Source organism: Mauremys reevesii, linkage group 22 (assembly GCF_016161935.1).
Source record: "Mauremys reevesii isolate NIE-2019 linkage group 22, ASM1616193v1, whole genome shotgun sequence".
In the NCBI taxonomy this organism is placed as follows: domain Eukaryota; kingdom Metazoa; phylum Chordata; order Testudines; family Geoemydidae; genus Mauremys; species Mauremys reevesii.
The window spans coordinates 9,021,661-9,046,229 of NC_052644.1; the positions used below are offsets into that span (position 1 = coordinate 9,021,661).

Consider the following 24,569-nt stretch of genomic DNA (forward strand, 5'->3'; position numbering starts at 1 on the left):
GTTGAGCTCCCGCAGACTGCGGCAGGGTCCGTTCGCTCGTCCGGGCTCCGGTGGACCTGCCGCAGGCATGCCGGCAGGAGCTCAACCGGAGCCGCGGGAAGAGGGGAGCCGCCGCGGGACCGGGGAAGGGCGGCGCAGCGCTCCGCGCTGCTTGGGGCAGCCCGATTTCTAGAGCCGCCCCTGGTCACAGTTCATGTCAATAACACCACAATCAGTGCCAGGAGTGAGGGTGTAAATCTGCTCCCCAGGAGGTTCCTGCCAGCAGTGCTGGGTGCGGGGGGGGGGGTGATCTTTTTCATTAAGTGCTCTAGTGGGAGCAGTAGGACAGACTGCCGTCCAGTCTGCCTAACTAGGTGAGAGCTGGCTGGGACGGGAGTGAACAAACTTCAACATAGCCCAAGTGATTAGCCTGGTCAGTGGTGAGGAGCCCTTGACAGGCAGTGGCTGTGTGCAGAGACTGGTCAGACCAGTCAGCACAAGGTGCTACATTCCCCAGAGACAGGAGAGATCAGATGCACAGGAAACTCCCTGAGTGTTTATTCCCTTGGGTGTTTGCAGACTCCGGCATCTCAGAAGTGGCTCAGCTCCGACTGATGAATGGTTCGAGTCGCTGCGCTGGGAGAGTCGAAGTGTTTCATAACAAGAAGTGGGGAACCGTGTGTGATGACGGCTGGGACTTACAGGATGCTGGAGTCGTGTGCAGGCAGCTGGGCTGTGGGACGGCGCTATCAGCCCCAGGAAGGGCTCAATTTGGGCGAGGATCTGACATTATTTGGCTGAATCTTGTCAACTGCACAGGGACAGAAGCTGCCCTCTCCGATTGCAGGGCTCGGCCTGTGGGAGACAATAACTGTACCCACGGAGAAGATGCCGGTGTTGAGTGCTCAGGTAACCTTCATCCATCATGTCACTGTGGGTGGTGCAGGGATCGGGCTGGGAAGCTTTCAGCAGAGACCCAGCTCTCCTGTCTGAGTCAGCACTGAGGTGCTAAGGGCCTGTACTGCAGGGAGCCGATTCAGGGTCACAGTAAGTGTGACTCTTCCCATGGTGTCAGTGCTCACCCAATTTTCCCCAAACTGTTCTTCATCCCAGTGCTGCAGAGAGCAGGCCGGGGGCTCTGTAGGGGGCACTCTTCCCTCAAAGTCAGTGCTGGTTCCTCTGCCCCCAGTACAGCACTTACCGGGTGCACTGCAGGCAGCAGTATGTGTGCCGCTGTGAGGGCCCCTCCCCCGTCGCTGATAGCTTTGATCCCCCTGCCCCGCTACAGCACAACGGGGCGCTGGGTAACCGTAGATCCCAGTTCTGGGCTTTGGAGTTGAATGAAACCTGCAACCACTCCAGGATCCCTTTATGAAGTGTGGGGGTCCTACCCCCATCACTCCGGGTGATGTCCACCTCAGCTACTGCCCGCTGAACCTGGAAGATCCCCCACTGCTGGGACTGGAGTGAGGGATCTTCCTCACTTCCTCTCCTACACAACCCATGAGTTTCTGTGCCCTGTCTCTCATCTACCCTGTTCCACCCCACAGGTTGTTGCATGGTAGTGGTGGGGAGTAGGGCGGTCAAGTTATTAAAAATTAATTGTGATTAATTGTGAGATTAAAGATTAATCGCACAGTTAATTTCTCCATTACACAATAACAGAAAACTGTTATTTCAATTTTTTGGGATTTTTTCTACATTTTCTACTTTGATTTCAATTACAACTTAGAATTCAAAGTGTACAGTGCTCACTTTATATTTAAGTACAAATATTTGTACTGTAAAAAAGAAACAAAAGAAATGGTATTTTCAGTTCACCTCATACAAGCACTATAGTGCCAGCTCTTTATCCTGAAATTTGAACTTACAAATGTAGAATGATTTACAAATAATAACCACAATCAAAAATAAAACAATGTAAAATTTTAGATCCTACTAGTCCACTCAGTCCTATATCTCATTCAGCTAAACGCTCAGAGAGACAAGTTTGTTTACATTTACAGGAGATAATGCTGCTTGCTTGTTTACAATGTTACCTGAAAGTGAGAACAGGCATTCACATGGCACTGTTGTAGCCAGCGTTGCAAAATATTTATGTGCCAAATCCGCTAATAATTCATATGTCCCATCATGCTTTGACAACTATTCCAGAGGACATGTGTCTATGCTGATGATGGGTTCTGCTCGATAACAATCTACAGAAGTGCAAACTAACAATTGTTTGTTTTCATCATCTGAGTCAGATGCCTCCATCAGAAGGTTGATTTTCTTTTTTGGTGGTTCAGGTGCTGTAGTTTGCGCATTGGAGTGTTGCTCTTTTAAGACTTCTGAAAGCCTGCTACACACCTCGTCCCTCTCAGATTTTAAAAGGCACTTCAGATTCTTAAACCTTGCGTCGAGTGCTGTAGCTAGCTTTAGAGATTTCTCATTGGTACTTTCTTTGTGTTTTTGAAACTGCAGTGAAAGTGTTCTTAAAACGAACAACATGTGTTGGGTCATCATCCGAGACTACTGTAACATGAAAGATATGGCAGAAGGCAGGTAAAATACATAGCAGGAGATACACAATTTGCCTCACAAGGATTTCAGTTACAAATTAAATTAACACATTACTTTTTTAAATGAGCATCATAGAATCATAGAATATTAGGTGTGGAAGAGACCTCAGCAGGTCATCTAGTCCAATCCCCTGCTCAAAGCAGGACCAACACCAACCAAATCATCCCAGTCAAGGCTTTGTCAAGCCAGGCCTTAAAAACCTTTAAGGATGGAGATTCCACCACCTCCCTAGGTAACCCATTCCAGTGCTTCATCAACATGCTTCATCAGCATGGAAGCATGTTGTCTGGAATGGTGGCTGAAGCACAAAGGGGCCTGTAACGGTGTTGGGACTCACCACCACAGCGCCTCCCACTGGTGACTCCGGGAATTAACTCAGTCCAGTAGAGCGCTCCCTCCCGGTGCTGTCCCGTGTGTCGTCTCACCCACCGTTTGCTTGTGTGGACCCGTGTTGCTCCCAGCTTTGTGGCATCCTCTTCGAGCCACTGCCCTCCGGCAGTGCCCTTTAGTTCATCCTCCCCTGGGGGCGGGGAGTCAATCAGCTGTCTCTCTACACTCCGGCCAATGTGGGCAATTGCACCCCCAAAGTCACACCCCTCTTGGCAGGGTGTTGGTGCAGCCCTAGGTGGCCACTCCCGTCAGCCGGGTGTAAGGCAAGGGGGAAGGGGGGACCCAGGCCCGCCCACTACTCCGGGTCCCAACCCAGGGACCCTCCAGTGGCAGCCATCCTGCCCTCCTTCTTGCCCTCCATCTGTCCAGGTCCCTGGGCCGCTTCCCGTTCTGCTCCTCGCACCAGCTAGGCCCTTCCCCTCAGGGCCTGCAGCCTGGCAGAAACCGGGCTGGAGTTCCCTTCTGCTCCCTGGGGCCTGCCCAGCACTGTGCTGTCCTTGGTGCTAGTCTCTCAGTTCTGGAGACAGACCTTCCCCTCTCAGAAGGCCTGGGACGGACTGCCGCTCCACTCCCTGAGCAGCATTTTTATAGGGCTGAGCCTGGCCCTGATTGGCTGCCTCCAATCTGGGCCCTGATTGTCTCCCAATAAGTCCTTCTCTGATTGGCTTCCCGCCTGCGCAGGCGCACTGGCCTGCTGCAGCCTAAATTCTCAGGGAGTGGGGCAGCTGCCCCACTACAGGGCATATGAATATTTAGCATGTGTGGCACGTAAATACCCTGCAATGCCACCTGAAAAAGTGCCAAGTGAATGCGTCTTCTCACTTTCGGGTGACATTGCAAATAAGAAGCAGGCAGCATTATCTCCCGTACATGTAAACAAACTTATTTGTCTGAGCGATTGGCTGAACAAGAAGAAAGTGTGCAGTTATGTAACAAAAAATAATATAATCTACATTTGTAAGTTTCACTTTCACCATAAAGAGATTGCACAACAGTACATGTATGAGGTGAACTGAAAAATACTATTTCTTTTACCATTTTACAATGCTAATATTTGTAATCCAAAATAAGTAAAAGCTGTTTTATCGGACACTACACCAACTGGAAAGCTCTATAAATCAGCATTTCTGATCTTCATTGAAATGCCAGTTCATAGTCTGGTTGGCACGGGCCGGCAGGAGGTTGGGGCGCAGGAGGGTGCAGAGCAAGGGCTCTGGGAGGGACTTTGAGTGTAGGAGGGGCTTAGTACACGGGAGGGTGCAGGGTGTTGGATCCACGGGCCACTCACCTCGGATGGCTCAACACAAGTGGTGACCTGTCCCAGGCTCCAGCTACTCCTAAGCAGAGGTGCGTCAGGTGGCTCTGCGTGCTGCCCCCACCCAGTGCCAGCTGCACAGCTCCCATTGGCTGGGAACCATGGCCAATGGGAGCTGCGAGGGCAGTGCCTGCGGGTGGAGGGAGTATGCCAAGCCCCCTCCTGCACCTCCACCTGGGAACAGCTGGGACAAGTTGCTGCTTCCGGGTAGCCGCCCGAGGGGAGTGGCTCCCGGATCCAGCACCCCGCACTCCATCCCACGCCCCAACTGCCTGCCCCAAGCTCTGTCCTGCACCCAAACTTTCTCCCAAAGCCCATGATACACACCCTTTCCCGCGCCCCAACCCCCAGCTCCGCACTCTCTCCCGCACCCAAACTCCCTCCCTCTTAGTTAACTGGCATTTAATGCCGGATAAAACAACCTTGACTGTAATAATATAAAGGGAGAACTGTACACATTGTATTCTGTGTTGTAATTGAAATCACTATATTTGGAAACATAGAAAACATCCAAAACATTTAATATACCAGTATTTCAATTGGTATTCTATTTTTTAACAGTGTGATTAAAACTGCGTTTAATGGTGATTAATTTTTTTATCACAATTAATGTTTTGAATTAATTGTGTGAGTTAACCGCGATAGATTGACAGGGAGTGAACCCCTAACAGGCTGTTGCAGAGGCTGATAAGACCCGTCAGTGAGAGGTGCTATGTTCCCCAGAATCACTAGTGATCCGATGCACAGGAACCTCCCTAAGTGTTTATTCCATTTGGGTGTTTCCAGACTCTGGCATCTCCGAAGTGGCTCAGCTCCGACTGGTGAACGGCCCAAGTCGCTGCGCTGGGAGAGTCGAGGTCCTTCACAACCAGCAGTGGGGAACCGTGTGTGATGACGGCTGGGAGTTACAGGATGCTGGAGTTGTGTGCAGGCAGCTGGGCTGTGGGACGGCGTTATCAGCCCCAGGAGGGGCTCGATTTGGGCAAGGGCCAGACCGAATCTGGCTGGATGACGTTCACTGCGCAGGGACAGAAGCTGCCCTCTCTGATTGCAGGGCTCGGCCTTGGGGAGACAATAACTGTAACCATGGAGAAGATGCCAGTGTTGTGTGCTTAGGTAACTTTCATCTACCTCCCTGCATGTTGGCTCCAGTAGGAGCGCTCTCTCTCAGTCTGTGCTGACCCTAATTCCCTGTGCGGTTCTATGGGCCTGTGCTGCAGGGAGCAGTGTGGGGGCTAAGCAGGACGCTCACGCGCTCCCCTTGATGTAAGTGCTGGCCCCAGTGCCCTAGTGCGGTGCTAGGGGGCCTGTGCTGCAAATAGGGGCTGTCAGTAGGGGGCTGTAATGAAGGTAGACCCCGGCACGGTGCCTCCTGCTGGTCATCTTGGGAATTAGCTCTTCGGCCTTCGGAGCACCCTCTGTTGGTCGATGTCTCGCTTGCCTCAGGCTCCTGTGTCTCTCCCGATCCCCCATACCCTGGGGTTCTGCCCACTGCAGTACCCCCACACACTGGGCCTCCCCTCCCGGGGGAACCCCCACCCTTTACACCCACGTTACCTCAGTGGCTACTGCCAGTCATCAGCTAGCCTCCACTCACTGGGGAAAACCACAGTCTGTAAAACGTCACTCACCATTGGCAAGAGGGTTAGACCAGCTGCCTCTGCTTAACTCCGGGCTGCAGCCTCTGCAACCCCAGTACCTGTTCTGGCCTTTAAACAGGCCCACAGCCTGGGGATTTGCCAGGCTGGAGCTCCCCAGCTCTGTTCTATTCTGTTCTGTTCCCTGAGCCATCAGTCCTTCTCTCTCCAAAGCTGGAGAGGGACTGCCCCAGCTGCTGGCTCACAGCCCTTTTATAGGGCCAGCTGTCACCTCATTGCACGTGGCCGCTGTGGCTGCCTTCCCAATCAGCCTATACTTATTGGCTCTCAGCCCCAGCCCTCCCCAAGGGCTGCCTTTTAACCCTTTCAACCGGAAACAGGTAAAACCATGAGCAAAACACCTATCCCAGGGTACGCTGGGAAGTGACTCTCCTCCACCACGTGTGACTGTCTGTATTGCTGCCCCACAGGCACACTGAGAAGATCAGGCTAAGCCACGTTTCTGCATTGCAGCAGTGCCTCTGGCCAGTCCAGTCAGGGGCCCATTAAGCCTAGCCCAGGATCTGCGTCCCAGGTTGTAAATGGGCAGATACAAGTTAGGGCATCTGAAAATCCATCAGCATGGCAGTGTCTCTAGCTGGGAGTTGCTGCCCCTGTGTGAGGACACAGCTGTCAGCCCAGCTCTGCCATCATTCATCTGAGACTGGTACTGGGCTGGCAGCACTAGACACGAGTGCAGCAATGGCTGCCACAAAACGATGTTGCCAAGTCAGTCGTGGCAAGTCAGCAGGAACCGCAGGGGCAGGTGTTTGCTTCAGGAGGGGGCCGACCTGCTTGTAGGAAGTGTGCATTGCCTCTGCCCTGGTCGGAACCATTGTCAGCCTGGTGCACAGCAGGTTCCTGCCAGGCGTCCCTGCGCTCCGGGCAGTTCTAAGGGGGATGGACTCTGGGTGGCGATTTCAGAGAGCTATGCAGACAACACATGTCAATTCGATGCTGATGTCAGGCTAAGACAACCACTAATGACATGGGTGTCTGTATTCAGCTCCCAATCACCGAGATGCTAATACCAGTGTCTGCCCCGCAGCACTGCACAGTGTCGCACTAGAGTGAATAACAGCGCCAGGAGTGAGGGTGTACATCTGATACCAAGATGTTACACCAGCAGAGGGGGGGGTGATCTAGTTGGAGCAGTAGGTCAGACTGCCATCCAGTCTGCCTAACTAGGTGAGAGCTGGCTGGGAGGGGAGTGGACAAACTTCAGCGTTGCCCAAGTGATTGGCCTGGTCAGTGGTGGGGAGCCCTTGACAGGCAGTGGCTGTGTGTAGAGACTGGTCAGACCTATCAGCGGGAGGCGCTACATTCCCCAGTGACAGAAGAGATCAAAGGTCCAGGAACCTCCCTGAGTGTATATTCTCTTGGGTGTTTGCAGGGTCCGGCTTCTTAGAAAGGACTCCACTGCGACTCGTGAACGGTTCAGGTCGCTGCGCTGGGAGAGTCGAGGTGTTTCACAACCATCAGTGGGGAACTGTGTGTGATGACAGCTGGGACTTAAAGGATGCTAGAGTCGTGTGCAGGCAGCTGGGCTGTGGGACGGCGCTATCAGCCCCCACCAGGGCTCACTTTGGGCAAGGATCTGACCATATTTGGCTGAATAATGTCAACTGCACAGGGACAGAAGTTGCCCTCTCCGATTGCAGGGCTCGGCCTTGGGGAAACAATAACTGTACCCATGGAGAAGATGCTGGTGTCGAGTGCTCAGGTAACTTGCATCCATCACGTCACTGTGGGTGGTGCAGGGATCAGGCTGGGAAGCTTTCAGCACAGACCCAGCTCTCCTGTCTGAGTCAGCGCTGACCCCAGTGGCCCAGCATGGTGCTAAGAGCCTGTATTGCAGGGAGCCGGTTCGGGGTCACAATAAGTCTCACTCTTCCCATAGTGTCAGTGCTGACCCCATTTTCCCCACACAGTTCTACAGGCCTGTGCTGCAGGGAGCAGGATGGGGACTCAGTACGGGGCGCTCTCCCCTCACAGTCAGTGCTGAGCCCAGTGCCCCAGCACAGCACTTAGGGCATGCGCTGCAGGGAGCAGTACGTGCGCCTCAGTGAGAGACCCTCCCCGTCGCTGATCGCTGTGATCCCCCTGCCCCGCTACAGCACAACGGGGCGCTGGGTAACCGTAGACCCCATTTCTGGGATTTGGAGTTGAATGAAATCTGCAACCACTCAGGGATCCCTTTATGAAGTGTGCGGTTCCTATCCCCATCACTCCGGGTGATTTCAACCTCAGCTAATTACCTCTGAACCTGTAATATCCTCCACTGCTGTGACTGGAGACAGGGTTCTTCCTCACTTCTCCTACACAGCCCATGAGTTTCTGTGCCTGATCTCTCAGCTGCCCTGTTCCACCCCAGAAGTGGCTGCATGGCAGTAGTGGGAGTAGGGCTGTTAAGTGACAAAAAAATTTATCGTGATTAATCATGCAATAAATCGCGCTTTGCACAATAATAGACTAGCATTTATTTTAATTTGGGGGGAATGTTTTCTCCATTTTCAAATATATTGAATTCAATTACAATATACAATACATAGCAAGAGATACACAATTCTCCCCCAAGGATTTCAGTCACAAATTAAATTAACACGTTATCACCATGGTGGCCGAAGCATGTGGGGCATATGAATGGTTAGCATATCCAGCACGTAAATAACTTCCAGTACCAGCTGCAAAAGTGGCATACGAACGCCTGTTCTATCTTTCTGGGGACATTGTAAATAAGAAGCAGGCAGCATTAAATCCCATTTATGTAAACAAACTTGTTTGTCTTAGCGATTGGCTGAACAAGAAGTAGGAGTGAGTGGACATGTAGGCTCTACATTGTTAAGTGCGGTTATGCAACAAAAAAGAAATCTACCTTTGTATTTTGCACTTACACAAGAAAGAGATTGCACTACAGTACTTTTATGAGGTGAATTGAAAAATACAATTTCTTTTATCATGTGTACAGTGCAAATATTTGTAAACCAAAATGATAACAAAAAGTGAGCACTGTACACTTTGTTTTCTGTGTTGTAATTTAAATCAATATGCTTGAAAACGTAGAAATACATCCAAAATATTTAATAAGTTTAAATTGGAATTCTATTGTTTAACAGTGCGATTATGTGACGGGGTCAGGACTCACCACCGTTGGCACCTCCTGCTGGTTGCTCCAGGGATTAGCTCTTGTCAGCTACCGAGCACACTCTGTGTGTGGTGTCTCACCCGTTGTCTGCTCTGCTGGTTTGGGAACCGCATTGCTCCCCACTCAATGGTGTCCGCTCTAGGACACTGCCCTCTGCCACTGCCCACTACTCCACTCTCACCCCCTTCCAGGGAAGTGTGTGTGTGGGGGTTAACAACAGCCTTCGGCTTGCACCTGCTTCAGTGGCCAACCACAACCCCAAAGTCTAGCCTCTCACCTCAGGGGCAAGTTGCAGTCTGTCTCCACAGTCCTCTGTGGCCAGGTGAAGTGCAAGGTGGGGACCCAGCCGTCCCGCTATTCTGGGTCCCGACCAGGGACCCTCTAGTGGCAGCCTCTCTCTGCCCTCGTTCTCTCCCCTCTTGTCCACCTATCTTCCCTTGGCCACTTCCCCTTTGGCCCTGTGCACCTTGTCAACCCTTTTTAGTAGGGGCTGCAGCCTGACAGGTAACCAGGTCAGAGCTCTCCTCTGCTTCCTGGAGCCTCCCCAGCACTGCTCTTCTAAGGTGCTATCTCCTTTCCTCAGGCACCAGTCCTTCTCCCTTGCTAGTCAGGGAGAGACTGCCTTCTCCTTTGCTAGGCAGCCTTTATATAGGACCCAGCACGACCCTGATTGGCTGCCTCTTCCTTGGCCCTGATTGGCTCTCCACAGGTCTTCACTGATTGGCTGCTGGTTTGTGCAGCCTCTCTGGCCTGTCCCAGCCCTTTTCCTCATGGAGTGGGGCAGGCGCCCCACTACAGATTAAAACTGCGATTAATTTTTAAATTGTGATTAACTTTTTTGTGTTGATCGCGTGAGTTAACTGCGATTAATCAACAGCCCTAGTTTGAAATAAAATGTTTCAGGTATTCCGCACATTCTGAGAATGTCATTTCCTCGAACCTCCTCTAGCCTTTCTGTTTCTGGTGTTGACGCTCACTTACCTCCTCACTGCTGGAGAAACACAGGCCCAGCACCAGACACCACCCGTAACTGCCGACAGTGGGCAGGGGGCGGGAATGAACATGCTAGCTATAAGCCAAGCAGCAGCTCGGGGGTGGGGATGGGGGGCATATGACCCTGCACCCAGATGGATCAAGTATCATGGGGTAGCTGTGTTAGTCTGTATCCTCAAAAACAACAAGGAATCCGGTGGCACCTTAAAGACTAACAGATTTATTTGGGCATAACAAAATTATGACCAAATAAATCTGTTAGTCTTTAAGGTGCCACCAGACTCCAGACTGAGTTAACTGTGATTAATTGACAGCCCTAGTGGGGAGTGAACCCCTAACGGGCAGTTGCAGAGGTTATTCAGACCTGTCATTGGGAGGTGCTACATCCCCCAGCATCACTAGTGATCAGATGCACAGGAACCTCCCTGAGTGTTTATTCCCTTTGGGCTTTGCAGATTCTGGGATCTCAGAAGTGGCTCAGCTCCGACTGGTGAATGGCCTGAGTCGCTGCGCTGGGAGGGTCGAGGTGCTTCACAACCAGCTCTGGGGAACCGTGTGTGATGACAACTGGGACATAACTGAGGCCAGAGTCGTGTGCAGGCAGCTGGGCTGTGGGACGGCGTTATCAGCCCCAGGCGGAGCTCGATTTGGGCGAGGGTCAGACCGAATCTGGCTGGATGATGTTCACTGCACAGGGACAGAAGCTGCCCTCTCCGAATGCAGGGCTCGGCCTTGGGGAGAGAATAACTGTCACCATGGAGAAGATGCCGGTGTCAAGTGCTCAGGTAACTTGCATCCATCATGTCACTGTGGGTGGTGCAGGGATCGGGCTGGGAAGCTTTCAGCAGAGACCCAGCTCTCCTCTCTGAGCTGACCCCATTTCCCCACCACAGTTCTACAGGCCTGTGCTACAAGGAGCAGGCTGAGGGTTCAGTAGGGGGCGCTCTCCTCTCGCAGTCAGTGCAGGCCTCAGTGCCCCACGACACCACTTAGGGCCTGCGCCGCAGGGAGCAGTACGTGCGCCTCAGTGAGAGACCCTCCCCGTCACTGATTGCTCTGATCCTCCTGCCCCACTACAGCACAATGGGGCGGAGGGTAACTGTAGATCCCATTTGTGGGATTTAGGGTCAAATGGAGCCTGCAGCTGCTCAAGGGCAGTAGAAACCTGGGATCCCTTTATGAAGTGTGGGGCTCCTACCCCCGTCACTCCAGGTGATTTCCAACTCAGCTAATTACCCCTGAACCTGTAAGATCCCCCACTGCTGTGACTGGAGACAGGGTTCTTCCTCATTTCCTCTCCTACACTCATGAGTTTCTGTGCCTGGTTTCTCAGCTGCCCTGTTCCACTCTAGAGGTGGCTGCATGTCAGTTGTGGGGAGTAAACAGGCAGTTGCAGAGGCTGTTCAGACCTCTCAATGGGAGCCGCTACATTCCCCATGGTCACTAGTGATCAGATGCACAGGAATCTCCCTAAGTGTTTATTCCCTTGGGGCATTTGCAGACTCAGACATTCCAGAGTTGACTCCGCTCCGACTGGTGAATGGCCCGAGTCGCTGTGCTGGGATGGTCGAGGTGCTTCACAACCAGCTCTGGGGAACCGTGTGTGATGACAGCTGGGACTTACAGGATGCCAGAGTCGTGTGCAGGCAGCTGGGCTGTGGGACGGCGTTATCAGCCCCAGGTGGAGCTCGATTTGGGCAAGGGTCAGACCGAATCTGGCTGGATGATGTTCACTGCACAGGGACAGAAGCTGACCTCACTGAGTGCAGGGCTCGGCCTTGGGGAGACAATAACTGTAACCACGGAGAAGATGCCAGTGTTGTGTGCTCAGGTAACTCTCCATGATGTCACTGTGGCTGGTGCAGGGATCGGGCTGGGAATCTTTCAGCACAGATCCAGCTCTTCTGTCTGATCCAGTGCTGTGCAGTTGCTGTGTGCGGAACCCATTCAGACCCCTCAGTGGAAGGCGCTATGTTCCCCAGCATCTCTAGCAACCAGAGGCACAGGAACCTCCCTGAGTGTTTATTCCCTTGGGTGTTTGAAGGCTCAGGCATCTCAGAAGTGTCTTTGCTCCAGCAAGTGAATGGCCACAATCGCTGCGTTGGGAGAGTTGAGGTGTTTCATAACCAGTAGTGGGGAACTGGGTGTGATGGCAACTGGGTCTTACATGATGCTGGAGTTGTGTGCTTGGCTGTGGGACAGCATTATCAGCGCCACATGGGGCTTGGTTTGGACGAGGATCTGACAATCCCTGGCTGGCTGATATTAACTGTAGAGGGGCAGAAGCTGCTGTCTCCAAATGCAGGGCTAGGCCTTGGGGAGACCATAACAACAATTATGCGGAAGATGCCGGTGTTGTGTGCTCAGGTAACTCCAACCTCCATTACACTGTTGATGCTGCAGAGATCCTGTCGATAAGCTCCACAGAGCATGCTTTCCTGTCTAAGGCCTGGTCGGCGAGGTCGATGTAAGATACGCAACTTCAGCTACAGGAATAGCGTAGCTGAAGTCGATGTATCTTATTTCGACTGACCTCCCGTCCTCACGGCGCGGGATCGACGGCCGTGGCTCCCCCTGTCAACTTCGCTACCGCTGCTTGCCCTGGTGGAGTTCCGGAGTCGACGGGAGCACGTTCGGGGATCGATCTATCGCGTCTAGATGAGACGTGATAGATCGATCCCCAATAAACCGATCGCTACCCGCCGATCCGCGGAAATGTAGAAATACCTAAGTTAGTGCTGACCCCAGCGCCCCATCACTGTGCTAGGGGTCTCTACTGCAGAGAGGGGTATGTGTGCTGTGGTGAGAGGCCTTAATCTGTGCTTGATTGTTCTAGTTTTTAGAAAATTGATAAGGGAAGCAAAGGGACACAATAAGAACTCTATGGCCAGCAAAGTTAATGGCAACAAGAAGGAGTTTTTAAATTATATTAAGATCCAAAAGTATCCTGACAATGATATCGGTCCATGCTTGGATGGAAATGGTAGAAATATCAATAACAATGTAGGAAGAGCAGAAGTGTTTAATAAATATTTTTGTTTTGTATTTGGGAAAAACAGATCATATAGTCTCACCCTATGGTGATGGTAACACTCTGTTCATTCCTCTAGTGTATCAGGAGGATGTTAAACAAAAGCTACGGAAGTTAGATCCTTTAAAATCAGCAGGTCCAGATAACTTGTATCCAAGGATTTTAAAGCAGCCATGTAAGGAGCATGCTGGACCATTAATGTTGATTTTCAATAACTCTTGGAGCGCTAGGAAAGTCCTAGCAGCCTGGAAGAAAGCTCATGTTGTGCCAATTTTTAAAAAGGGTAAAAGGGATAACTCGGGTAATTACAGCTAATTACAAGCCTGTCAGCCTGACACAGGGGCAGCTCCAGGCCCCAGCACGCCAAGCGCGTGCTTGGGGCAGCAAGCTGCAGGGGGCGCTCTGCCGGCGCCGCGAGGGCAGCAGGCAGGCTGCCTTCGGCGGTTTGCCTGCGGAGGTCGCTGGTCCGCGGCTCGGGGACCTCCTACAGGCACGCCTGTGGAGGTCCCCGGCCGCGGGACCAGCGGACCCTCCGCAGGCAAGCCGCCAAAGGAGCCTGCCTGCCGTGCTTGGGGTGGCAAAATTCCTAGAGCCGCCCCTGGCCTGACATTAATCCCAGGCAAGACAATGGAGCGACTGATATGGGAGTCGATCAATAAAGAATTAAAGGAGGATAATGTAATTGAACATGGGTTTATAGAAATTATTTACAATTATTTTTGCTGTCTGTTGGCCACTTTTTAATCCATTGGATCTGGGCTATGTTGGTTCTATGCAGTGTTAATGTTTCTTATCAGAATTTCAATCTCCTTACAGAGTCTAAGTATGTGCAATCTTCTGGCAGGTGGAGCCGGCAGCAAGGGTCAGGGTCCATACAAAACAGAAGAAACACAATACAAAACAGAACCGGCTCGAGCCCCCACAGATTGGGGAAAATTAAACACCACCCCGGGCACCTTGCAAAGGCAATATTTGCCAACTTGCAAGCATTGACTCTGCCTATAGCAAAGGAAATATCTAATAAAAAGGCAAAAGGATCCTGCGTTAATTTGGGAAAACACTACAACCACCATTCGCAAGCATATGTCCACAAGCAAATACCCACCCCAGAGTATGTTGGGCAAGTGTCCTTTGCCTCATTCAGGTTGTGCTTATGTATAGTACATAAATACTGTTATATTTATCCACCTAATCTGTAATCCTGCTTCTTCCCAAAGGCAAAACAGAAATATTCATCTCCCATGTCTGCCTTTTTTGCATCCTTACTGACAATTTTAGGCCATTCCTAGGATTTCTGTTTGTTCCTGATACATTACAAATACTACTTTTTACCGTAGTCACTCCTTTTTGATCTGAGCCGTTAGCTAATTTTCAGGGTCAAGTGGATTGCTTCTGTTCAATGGAGAGATTGAAGATTCTGTAGCTAAGTGGGCAAACGTGATCCTGCGATGTATACATGGGGGAATATCAAATAGGAGGGAGACAGTTATGGACATTGCTGGATTTCGGCAACACAGTCCTGGTTATTTACAAAGCATGTCCAAAGTCCCGTCTGGCTGAACACAGCAGAAATCAAACAAAAGGAGAGTGTTTCGTTGCTCACAGTTCAAACTCTCTTTCAGCCCATCCTGACCCCAAAGCGCTTAGCATTTTTCCGAAGGTCACATGATCAGCGATTCTCTGGCTGTGTCTGGGCTTCTTTGCTCCTTCTCTGAATCATTCTCTGTAGCTTAAGACTAAGATAAAGATTCAGCATCAGCTGCATCTGTTTGTATTGGTGCTGTCTGCACTGATCACTAGAGCTTTCACCTCCCCCATGCCAGTTAAATGAGAATTTAAAACAATAACTTCCTAGGAACCCAAGTACTCTGCCATCCAGACAGGTTTCCTTGTCACTCTGCATGCTCGAGTCCTATATTCACTCATGGAGACATCAGTCATAGTTGGATCTAGATTATCAGTGAGTTCAGGGTTCATGCCCTGTTGGTGAGGCCTATCTGTTGTGGACAGGCTGTCTGTAGAAGATGGCAATGTGCTGAGGTAAGCTGCATGCACTTGCTTTTGGTATCAGCAAGGATAAGTTGTTCAGCTTTTAATAACCATGTAAAGTCCCCTCCAAAAAGGAGTAAGTTTGGGATTCTTTTCCAGGATGCTTTTTCCAGTTGTGTAGCCGCTGCTGCAGCTTCTGTCCTTCCTGCGCGGGCATTCCATTCTCCTTTCTCCTGGCGTCTCATGTCTGGCACACTCCCTTCCGGCTCATCTTTTCCTCCACCTGCTGGAATGCTGTCCTCAGGCACTGAGATACGGCCAGGGTTACGCTACACAATTACTTCGGTATAACTACGTTGCTCAGGGCTGTGAAAAATCCGCACCCCTGAGTGACGTAGTTATACCGACCTCAACTCCGTATGTAGAAAGACCTATGCTGGCAGGAGAGCGTCTCCCGTGGACATGGCTCCCCACCTCCATTCGAAATATCTCAAGGTCCACAAATGAAAAAAGTTTGAAACCCGCTGGCTTAGAGCTTCTTCATCAGAAGCGTTATGGCAGCAAGTTGATAGTGTCACCTGCCCTAAGACTGCAGTGTATCTCTGACCTCTACCTGTGCAGGGGCCCTGGCCAGGTCTTGCTGCTGAACATCAAGTCACTGGGAGGCCTGGTGGGAAGTGGCCTGGGGTGGACTAGCTATATTCCTGTGGGAAGTTGGTGTGTTTCGCTTGGAGCCCTGCTGACTCAGTGGCGGAGTGCTCCTCCACTGTTAGGGCCCTGGTCTGGGACCCAGTGGAGCATGGTGGGCACAGGTCCCCCTACTCCAGCCACCCCTTCCCCTCAGGTGGCGGCCCATTGGCTCTGGCTGCAAATCCTAACACCCCCCCACCCCCGGATAAGAGCAACTCTGCTGACTCTGGCCATTGGGCCACACAGCCCTGAGGGAGAGGGCATCCGTATCAACCCTTACCATTAGGTTTTCTACTCCTGAGAATGAGGGCAGCCGAATTGACTCTGACCACTAGGCTGTACAGTCCTGGAGGCAAAGGCAATTATATTGACTCTAGCCATTTGGCCTCACTGCCCTGAGGCAGAGGGCGGCTCAGAGTATGGGGTGCACTCACCCCACACTGGATGGGGTTCCCTCACCCCATCACGGGTGACTTGATCACAGGCTATAAGTACCTATATAGGGAATAAACTGTCCAGCTGAGAAGGGTATAGTATGATCCAATGGCTGAAAGTTTCAGCTGTACAAATTCAGACTGGAAATAAGATGTACATTTGTAACGGTGAGAGTAATTAAGCATTGGAACAATTTTCCAAGCATCGTGATGGATTCTCCATCGCTGGCGATTTTTGACTCAAGATTGGATGTTTTTCTAAACCATCTGCTCTAGGAATTGTTTCCGGGCAATTCGGTCTTGTGAGATTAGAAAGTTGGCAACCCTGCCCTCTTGCCATGGCTCAATGGGAACAGTGTTCTCTACGCTTTCGTGTCCGACACTGCTGAGTGCTCACTAACTGTAAAGCAAGTCAGGCTCCCCCCCCCGCTGTGTGCCCACTCTGCTCTTCCTAAATGAAGAGTGTTGCCTGATTGTTGCATTAGCCATAGTGGGGCCTAGAGGGGTGTTTCTGGGAAGAGGAGGAATTGATTACACAAGTCAAGCATTTCTTTGGTGCGATCTGGTTTATTTACAAAGTCCTGTTTCCTGAACACAGTAGAAACAAGCAACAGCTGGCAGTTTCCTTGCTTTCAGTTTCCAGAGTCTGCCCTCCAGCCAGTCCTGTGTCTCAAGGTGTTACGTTTCCTGTGTCACTAGAGATCAGATGCACAGGAACCTGCCTGAGTGTTTATTCCCTTGGGTGTTTGCAGGCTCAAGCATCTCAGAAGTGGCTCCGCTTCGAGTGGTGAATGGCCCTAATCGCTGCGCTGGGAGAGTCGAGGTGTTTCACAACCAGCAGTGGGGAACCGTGTGTGATGGCAGCTGGGACTTGTCTGAGGCTGAAGTCGTGTGCAGGCAGCTGGGCTGTGGGACGGCGCTATCAGCACCACGTGGGGCTCGGTTTGGACAAGGATCTGACCGTGTGTGGCTGGATGAGGTTCAGTGCACAGGGGCAGAAGCTGCCCTCACCGAATGCAGGGCTAAGCCCTGGGGAGAGCATGGCTGTAACCCCGGAGAAGATGCCAGTGTTGTGTGCTCAGGTAACAAACAGGGTGGCAGGAGCCTGTGCTGCTGGAAGTGGGGGCTCTGCAGAGGGTGCTAACCCCTGGGAGTCAGCCTAGGTGTGTTGGGGTGTGTGTGTATTTCGGGGTTTGTGTGTGATTGTCTCTGTACCTGTTTCTGGCAGTGTCAGGATTCCCTCCCCACTCTGAATTCTGGGAAGCCACGTGAAAGACCCCCTAAGATTATATTCTAGTATCTTAGGTTAAAAACTTCCCCAAGGCACAAATTCCTTTCCTTGTCCTTGGACAGTATTGCTGCCACCACCAAGTGATTTAACCAAAAATTCGGAGATGGGTCACCTGGAATCCCTATTCCCCCAAAATATCCCCCCAAGCCCTTTCACTCCCTTTCCTGGGGAGGCTTGAGAATAATATACCATGTAAGTACAGACCAGGCCCTTTATCTTTAGAACACTAAAATCAATCAGGTTCTTAAAAGAAGAACTTTATTTTAAAGAAAGAAGTAAAAGAATCACACCTACAAAATCAGAATGGAAGGTAACTTTACAGGGTAATAAAAGGATTTAAAACACAGAGGACTCCCACTGGACTCAGCTTCACAGTTACAAAAACAGAAATAAAACTATCTCTGAGCAGAGGGAATAGTCACAAGCTAAAACAAAAGATAACCTAACGCACTTCCTTGCCTTACTTACATTTTTTGTAATCTTAGATTATTTGTTTCCGGTAGGTTTTCAGGAGATGTTGTACCTGCCTGGTCTCTCTCTCCATCTGGAGAGGGAACAAACAAAGAGAGCACAAACAACCCCCCACCCCATTTGAAAGTATCTTCTTTACTTATTGGTCCTTCTGGTCAGGTGCAAACAAGGTTATTTGAGCTTCTTAACCCCTTACAGGTGGAGTGATTCAGTATAGCTGCCCAGGAGGAATTTTATGCTACTCTTTCCTTTATATTTATGACAGGCAGTGTTTGTGCAGGTGTATGTGTGAAGGGGTGCACATGGGACAGTCTATGAATATTTGCATACATGTGGCAGTGCATGTGCATGCGGCAGTGTGTGTGTTTCAGGCAATGTGTGGTGTGCACAGGGACGTATGGGGTTGTGCATGGGATTTTGTGTGTATGTGTGTCTGCTTTTGTGGCATTGCGTGTAGGGGGGTGCAGTGTGTGTGTGTGTTTGTGAGTGAGTGTGCACACACAGGGGTGGGGTGATATAGAAAAGGCTCCTCTCTGCTCTGTGCAGAACCCCCCATCCCCATGTGCGGTGCTGTGTATCCGGGCGCCTGGCAGCAGGGAACAGCCTCTCACGCCCTGTGCTTTGTGTTTCAGATCAGGCCAGCTGAGACTGCGGCTGACGAGTGGCCCAAGCCCTGCTCCGGGCGAGTGGAGGTGCTGATTAACAACACCTGGGGTGCCGTGTGTGACGCCGGCTGGGGCCTGCCAGAGGCGGGGGTGGTGTGCAAGCAGCTGGGCTGCGGCACGGCGCTGTCAGCCCCGGGGGTTGCTCAGTTCGGCCACGTGGCCAGCGACGTCTGGCTGGAGGGTGTGAGCTGCTCGGGCCAGGAGTCTCTCATCAGCGAGTGCCAACTGAGCCGGCTGGGTCCCGGGCTGTGTGGCCGTGGCTCCGAGGCCAGTGTGGTGTGTGCCGGGCAGGCAGGTGAGTGACCAGCGCCGTAGCCATGCCCATGTTCCTGCATTCAGGATGGGTGGGAGTGACATCCTGATTGTCCCAGCAGTTCCCACAGCCTTGCTCAGCCTGGAGCACCACTCCTGGATCTCTGAGCAGCCTCCTCCACCACGGGGCTCCCTCTCCTGCCAGCCATGGCTCTGATGCTGGAGGCTGTTACCCCTGCAGGCAAAGCCAGAGCACAGATCTAGGGGGCAGAGAGCCTGTGGGGTCTGGAGTCAGCTCTGCGTGGGACTGTGGGATGGGGCAGGGAGGTGGCCTCAGGGTGGGGCTGTGGAGTGGGGGTCAGAGTAGGCCCCATAGGGGCGGTGGGGCAGGGGAGGGAGTCAGCCATGGGAAGTGGTGGATTATCCAATGGACCTTCTGGGGCCCGTGCCCAGGGGCCCCAGCCAATTGGGGGCCCCAGAAAAATGGGTGCCCCACCCCAGCAGAAATCCACCGCGGGGCAACAGAAGCCCAGAAGCCTAGCAGAAGCACCAGGTGAGAGGGGCGGGGGAAGCCCCTGTGCCCTGAGTTCAATCCCCGGCAGAATCCACCATGGCAGGTGGGTGGGACGGGGGAAGCCCCAGCTTGGGTGACCAGGTGTTCAGTTTTTGACCAGAACATCTGGTCGAAAAGGGATCCTGGGGGCTACAGTCAGCACTGCTAACCGGGCCATTGACTGTCCGGTTGGCGTCGCTGTGCAGCAGGGCTGGCAGGCTCGTGCAGCTCCCAGGAAGCAGCTGACATGTCCCCTCTCCAGCTCCTGCACGTGGGGCAGCCGGGGGTCTCCACACGCTACCCCTGCCCCAAGCACTGCCTCTGCAGCCCCCATTGTCCAGGAACCAAGGGCGATGGGAGCTGCAGGGCTGGTGCCTGTGGACCGGGCAGCATGCAGAGCCTCCTGGCCACACCTCCGTAGCAGCTGAATGGGGACATGCCGCTGCTTCTGAGAGCAGCTTGAGGAAAGTGCCACCTGGAGCCTGCTCCTGACCCCTCACAGGCCCCAACCCCCTGCCCCAGCCCCAGCCCCAGCACTGGTCCCCTTCCTGGCCTCCAAACTGCTCAATCCAGCCTAGAGCACCCTTCTACACCCCAAACCCCTCATCCCCAGCTCCACCGCAGAGCCCACACCCCTAGTCGCAGCCCTCATCTCCCTCACCATGTCCCAACTCCCTGCCCCAGCCCTGATCTCCCTCCCACCGTCCAAACCTCTCGGTCCCAGCCTGGAGAACCCTCCTACACCCCCAACCCCTCATCCCCAGCCTCACCCCAGAACCTGCAACCCCAGCCGGAGCCCTCACATCCCCCGTACCCCAACCCCCTGTCCCTGCCCAGAGCCCTCTCCTACCCTCTGAACCCCTGAGCACAAGCACAGAGCCTCCTCCTGCACCCAAACCTCATCCGTAGCACCCCCCCAGAGCCCGCACCCCCAGCTGGAGCCTGCACCCCTTCCCACACCCCAACACCTTGCCTCAGCCCAGAGCCCCTACCTGCACCCTATATCCCTCATCCCTGGCCACATCAGAGTCTGCACCCCCAGCAAGAGCTGCACTCCCCAACCCCGAGCCCCTGAGCAAGCCCGGTGAAAATGAGTGAGGGAGGGAGGGAGGAAGAGCGAGCAATGGAGGGAGGGAGGATGGAGTGAGCAGGGTGGGTCCCCAGAGAAGGGGCGGGGCATGGGCAGGGCCCCAGAGGATGGGCGGGGCAGGGGCGGGGCAGGGATGTTCAGTTTTGTGGGAGTAGGAAGTTGGCAACCGCTATGGATCCGGGACTGGAGGATGCTCGTTTCCCACTGCAGCCCCGGGACTGTGGCAGGGGACAGAGCTTCCGGCCTTGGGGCTGCAGTGCGCGGGAGGCAGAGAGGAGCAAATGGACGGTGAAATGGATTGTGGGGCCGCAGTGGGGTGGACTGGGTCAGGACTGTGGGTGGAACAGGGCAGGGCTGCAGGGGAAGGGGCAGAACAGGATGGGGCCCTGGGCAGGGTTGCAGGCTGAAGAGGTAGGGAGGCCCCACTTCCTCTGGCCCAGGGTGCCAGGAAACATTAACCTGCCTCTGGCTGTGGGGAGACCTGTGGGGTAGGGTGACCATATTTTCCAGAGGGAAAACAGAACATCACATGGGGCTAACCCAAGCCCTCCTCCCGCGCTGTGCAGGGCTGGTCCAAGCCACTCACCCGAGTCCTGCCAGCCCTCATGCCAGGCTGGGGCTGGCGCCGCCTCACCCAACTCATGCCTGCCCCCCACCCGACCCCTGCCTCTCCCCCAGCACGGCGCTGGCATCGCCACCAGCCCCCCCCGCAACGTTCCTCTGCACCCCACTTTGTGACAAATGCCCACGTTTGCCAAAAAGATCGGGACGGCTGGGACAGGTCTTAAGAAAGGGACTGTCCTGGGCAAAACGGGATGTCTGGTCACCCAGGGGGGCTATGGGGCAGGGAAGGGAGTCGGCCTTGGCAGGGGGCTGTGGGTGGAGATGGAGTCGGTCTCAGGGGCTGTGGGGCAGAGATTGGGCACAGCTCATTGCCTGGCTCTCTCCCCAGGCCCTGGGCTACTTTCCTCTGTGCTCCTTGGCCTGGGTGCCCTCGTGGTGCTGATCTGTGGGGCCCTGCTCTGCTGGAGGATGCATCGAACAGAGCTGCTGGGAACCCTCTGGGTAAGAGCCCTGACCCCGCAGGGGAGGGGAAGTGGGGGGCTGGGACAAGGGCTGCCCTGCCATCCTGACCCAAGAATCCAGCTCCAGCTGCAGCCCAGTGCCCTGTCCATGTCCTGGGCTGCCTCCCTGCATGGGAACCTGCTGCTCTCACAGCTACTGGGGTCTCTGGTCTAACTGCCATGCACAGGCCCACTGTCCCGGCCTGCGGGTGCCCTGTCCCTACACCCCTGCCCTGGCATTGGGGTCCCATTCACAAGGAACCCTGGAATGCTGGGTGGGCAGGGGCTGGGCTTAGGGTTGCCAGGCGACGTTTTTGACTGGAACGCCTGGTCGAAAAAGGACCCTGTTGGCTCCAGTCAGCACTGCTGACTGGGCCATTAAAAATCCGATTGGTGATGCAGCAGGGCTAAGGCAGGCTCCTTCCCTGCCTTGGATCTGTGCAGCTCCCCGGAAGTGGCCGCCATGTCCCTACGACCTCTAGGTGCAGGGGTAATCAGGGAAGCTCTTCATGCTGTCCCTGCCCTCAGCACCGGCTCCGCAGCTCTCATTGGCCAGGAACCAAGGTCTCTGGGAGATGTGGGGGCAGTGCCTGCTGGCGCAGGCAGCACACACTGTGCAGAGCCCCTGGTGGCTGCGCTTCTGCCTCAGGGCTGACATGCCGGCTGCTTCCAGGAGCAGCGTGGAGCCAGGACAGGCAGGGAGCCTGCCTTAAGCCCACAGCGCTGCCAGCTGGGAACTGCCTGTCCGGAGCCCACACCCCAGGTCAAAAACCCCTCCTGCACCCTGCCTCCCAGAGCCTGCACCCACACCCCAACTCCTTGTCCCAGACGCAACCCCTCCTGCACCTTAACTCCCTCCCAGACCCCGCACCTCAACCCCCTGCCCCAAGTCAAAAACCCCTCCTGTACCCTCCCTCCCAGACACTGCGCCCTCACCCCAACCCCCTGCCCCAGGTCGGAACCCTCTCCTGTACCCTCCCTCCCAGACCCCGCAACCACCACCTCAACCCCCTGCCCCAGCCCTGAGCCCCGTCCTGCACTCCAAATCCCTTGGCCCCAGTCTGGAGCCCCCTCTTGAACTTCAAACCCCAGAGCCCCCACCCCCAGCCAGAGCCCTCACCCACTCCCACACCCTGCCGCCGCCTGGAGCCCTCCGCACCCTGACCCCCTCACTTCTGGCCCCACCCCAGAGCCTGCACCCCCCCCCGCCGCCCAGCCCCCAGCCCGACCCCCGGGACAGGGAGTGAGGGGGGGGGCGCGCAAGCGATGGAGGGCGGGGGGGTGGAGCCTCAGAGGAGGGGCAGGGGTGGGACCTGAGGGCAGGGATGGGGAAAGAGTGTTCAGGTTTTGTGCAATTAGAAAGTTGGCAACCCTAGACTGAGCACTTCACCCTGTCCTCTTGCTTGCAGGCCATGTGCAACTGGAGGAGGTGAGGGCTCCAGGGACCCCACCCTGGTCCCAGGGAGCGGCGAATCCAAAGCCCTCCGAGGAGCCCGACAGCGAGATGACCTGGCTTGTGAGGGAAGACGCGGTGCTGTGAGAGCCGCGTGCCACCGGGCTGGGCTGGGCTCAGCCTGCAGTGAGACGGGCCAGTGGGATCCTGCACAGAGCTCCCCCATTACCATCCCCAACTGCCTTGGAAGCCTCCTCTGCTCCATCCCCCCTGCCCCCCCCCGCCCCAAAGCTTTCCCTGGTGCAGGGCCCACGCCCATCCCTGAGCAGCCTGTGCCCAGCCATGCAGACAGCATGTGGTGCGCCCTGCAGAACCATTGTCAGGTGCACAGGGACAGCCGGCTCCTTCCCCACAAAGCAACCACCCCCACATGCAGACGAGCTATGGGGAGAGACTGACTATGGGTGTCTGTCTGCGCCCAATGTGCCAGGCCCTGTCTGTCTGTGCCTGCTGCTCCAGGCCCTGTCTGTCTGTCTGTGCCTGCTGCTCCAGGCCCTGTCTGTCTGTGCCCGATGCCCCCTGAGCTCAGGGTGCTAGGCCCAGTTTGTCTGTGCCCAATGCACTCTGAGCTTGGGGCACCAGGCCCATCTCTCAGTGCAGCAGCCAGCCCAGGCCCCCAGTAAATGATCGTTACTGTTTCTAGTATGTAGATAAGGTGCAGAACTAAATGCAGCTGCATGATGGTGCCTTGCTTATTGGAAAGGAATGGGCCAGGTTACAGATCCAGAGAGCTCCTCTAACCTTCCCACCGCCACCCTGTCCTTGTGCTGCATAAACACCCGGCATTGATATTACACAGCTAGACTCGAGACAGCAGCTGCATCCAGGCACCAGCCCTGTTGTGCATTTCACTGCAATGTGCAGGTCAGCCTAAATCATCATGATGGTCCTTCTGGCCTTAACGTCTATAGCTCGACTGAATTGTGTGTCTAATGATAATGTAGCACTATCAGCAAGTCATCCTCTTCCTTCACTGGGGGTGAAATTAGCAGAGCCCTGCATGGATACAAAATTTGTATCTGCATCCGAGCCGCAACCCACAAAATGATCCAGGGCTCTCGGTGGCTATAAAGCAGATATCCGTGAGCGAGCATTAGGTACGCCCATCTTTCCACAAGGGGCCAACACTTGTGAGACACTTTCTTAGCAGATGCGTCAAAAGTCTATTGGCCTCTGCCTAGGTAGGGTGACCATAGTTCAGGTTCCCCCACGGAGGACACTATTGTGGGGGAAAGGGGGGATCTGGGGGGAAGAGGAGGGAGTACCTGGGAGGTGCTGGGGGGATGTTTGGGGGTACTGAGGGGTGTGTGTACTGGGAGGGTACCTGGGGAATGTTGAGGGGGTAATGCAGCCTCACTCTCGAGTTGGGGGCAGTGAAACGCTCTGTCATGGTGGCAGGGTGGCTGGTGCAGACCCAGGACACAGCACCAACTGTTAGCGCCTCCTGCAGGCTTCTCCTTCCCCAAGACTCTGTGGGTGGGGGTCACCACAATGCTTCCTAAGAGTGGGAGGGCCACCGACTGAACAGTGGCCCCACCCCCATGCCCACCGTTTCTGCCCTCATG

The 24,569-nt window shown here is 54.1% G+C and overlaps 1 protein-coding gene across 1 annotated transcript in view; it reads left to right on the forward strand.

Annotated features, from left to right (window-relative positions):
* Nucleotides 1-24,569, forward strand: part of LOC120388133 — a 736,578-nt gene that overhangs the window by 651,831 nt on the left and 60,178 nt on the right. The window contains 8 exon segments of the mRNA XM_039509761.1: nt 559-888; nt 5,033-5,362; nt 7,277-7,606; nt 10,477-10,806; nt 11,523-11,852; nt 12,066-12,206; nt 12,209-12,388; nt 16,918-17,247. Coding sequence (XP_039365695.1) covers nt 559-888; nt 5,033-5,362; nt 7,277-7,606; nt 10,477-10,806; nt 11,523-11,852; nt 12,066-12,206; nt 12,209-12,388; nt 16,918-17,247 — 2,301 coding nt within the window.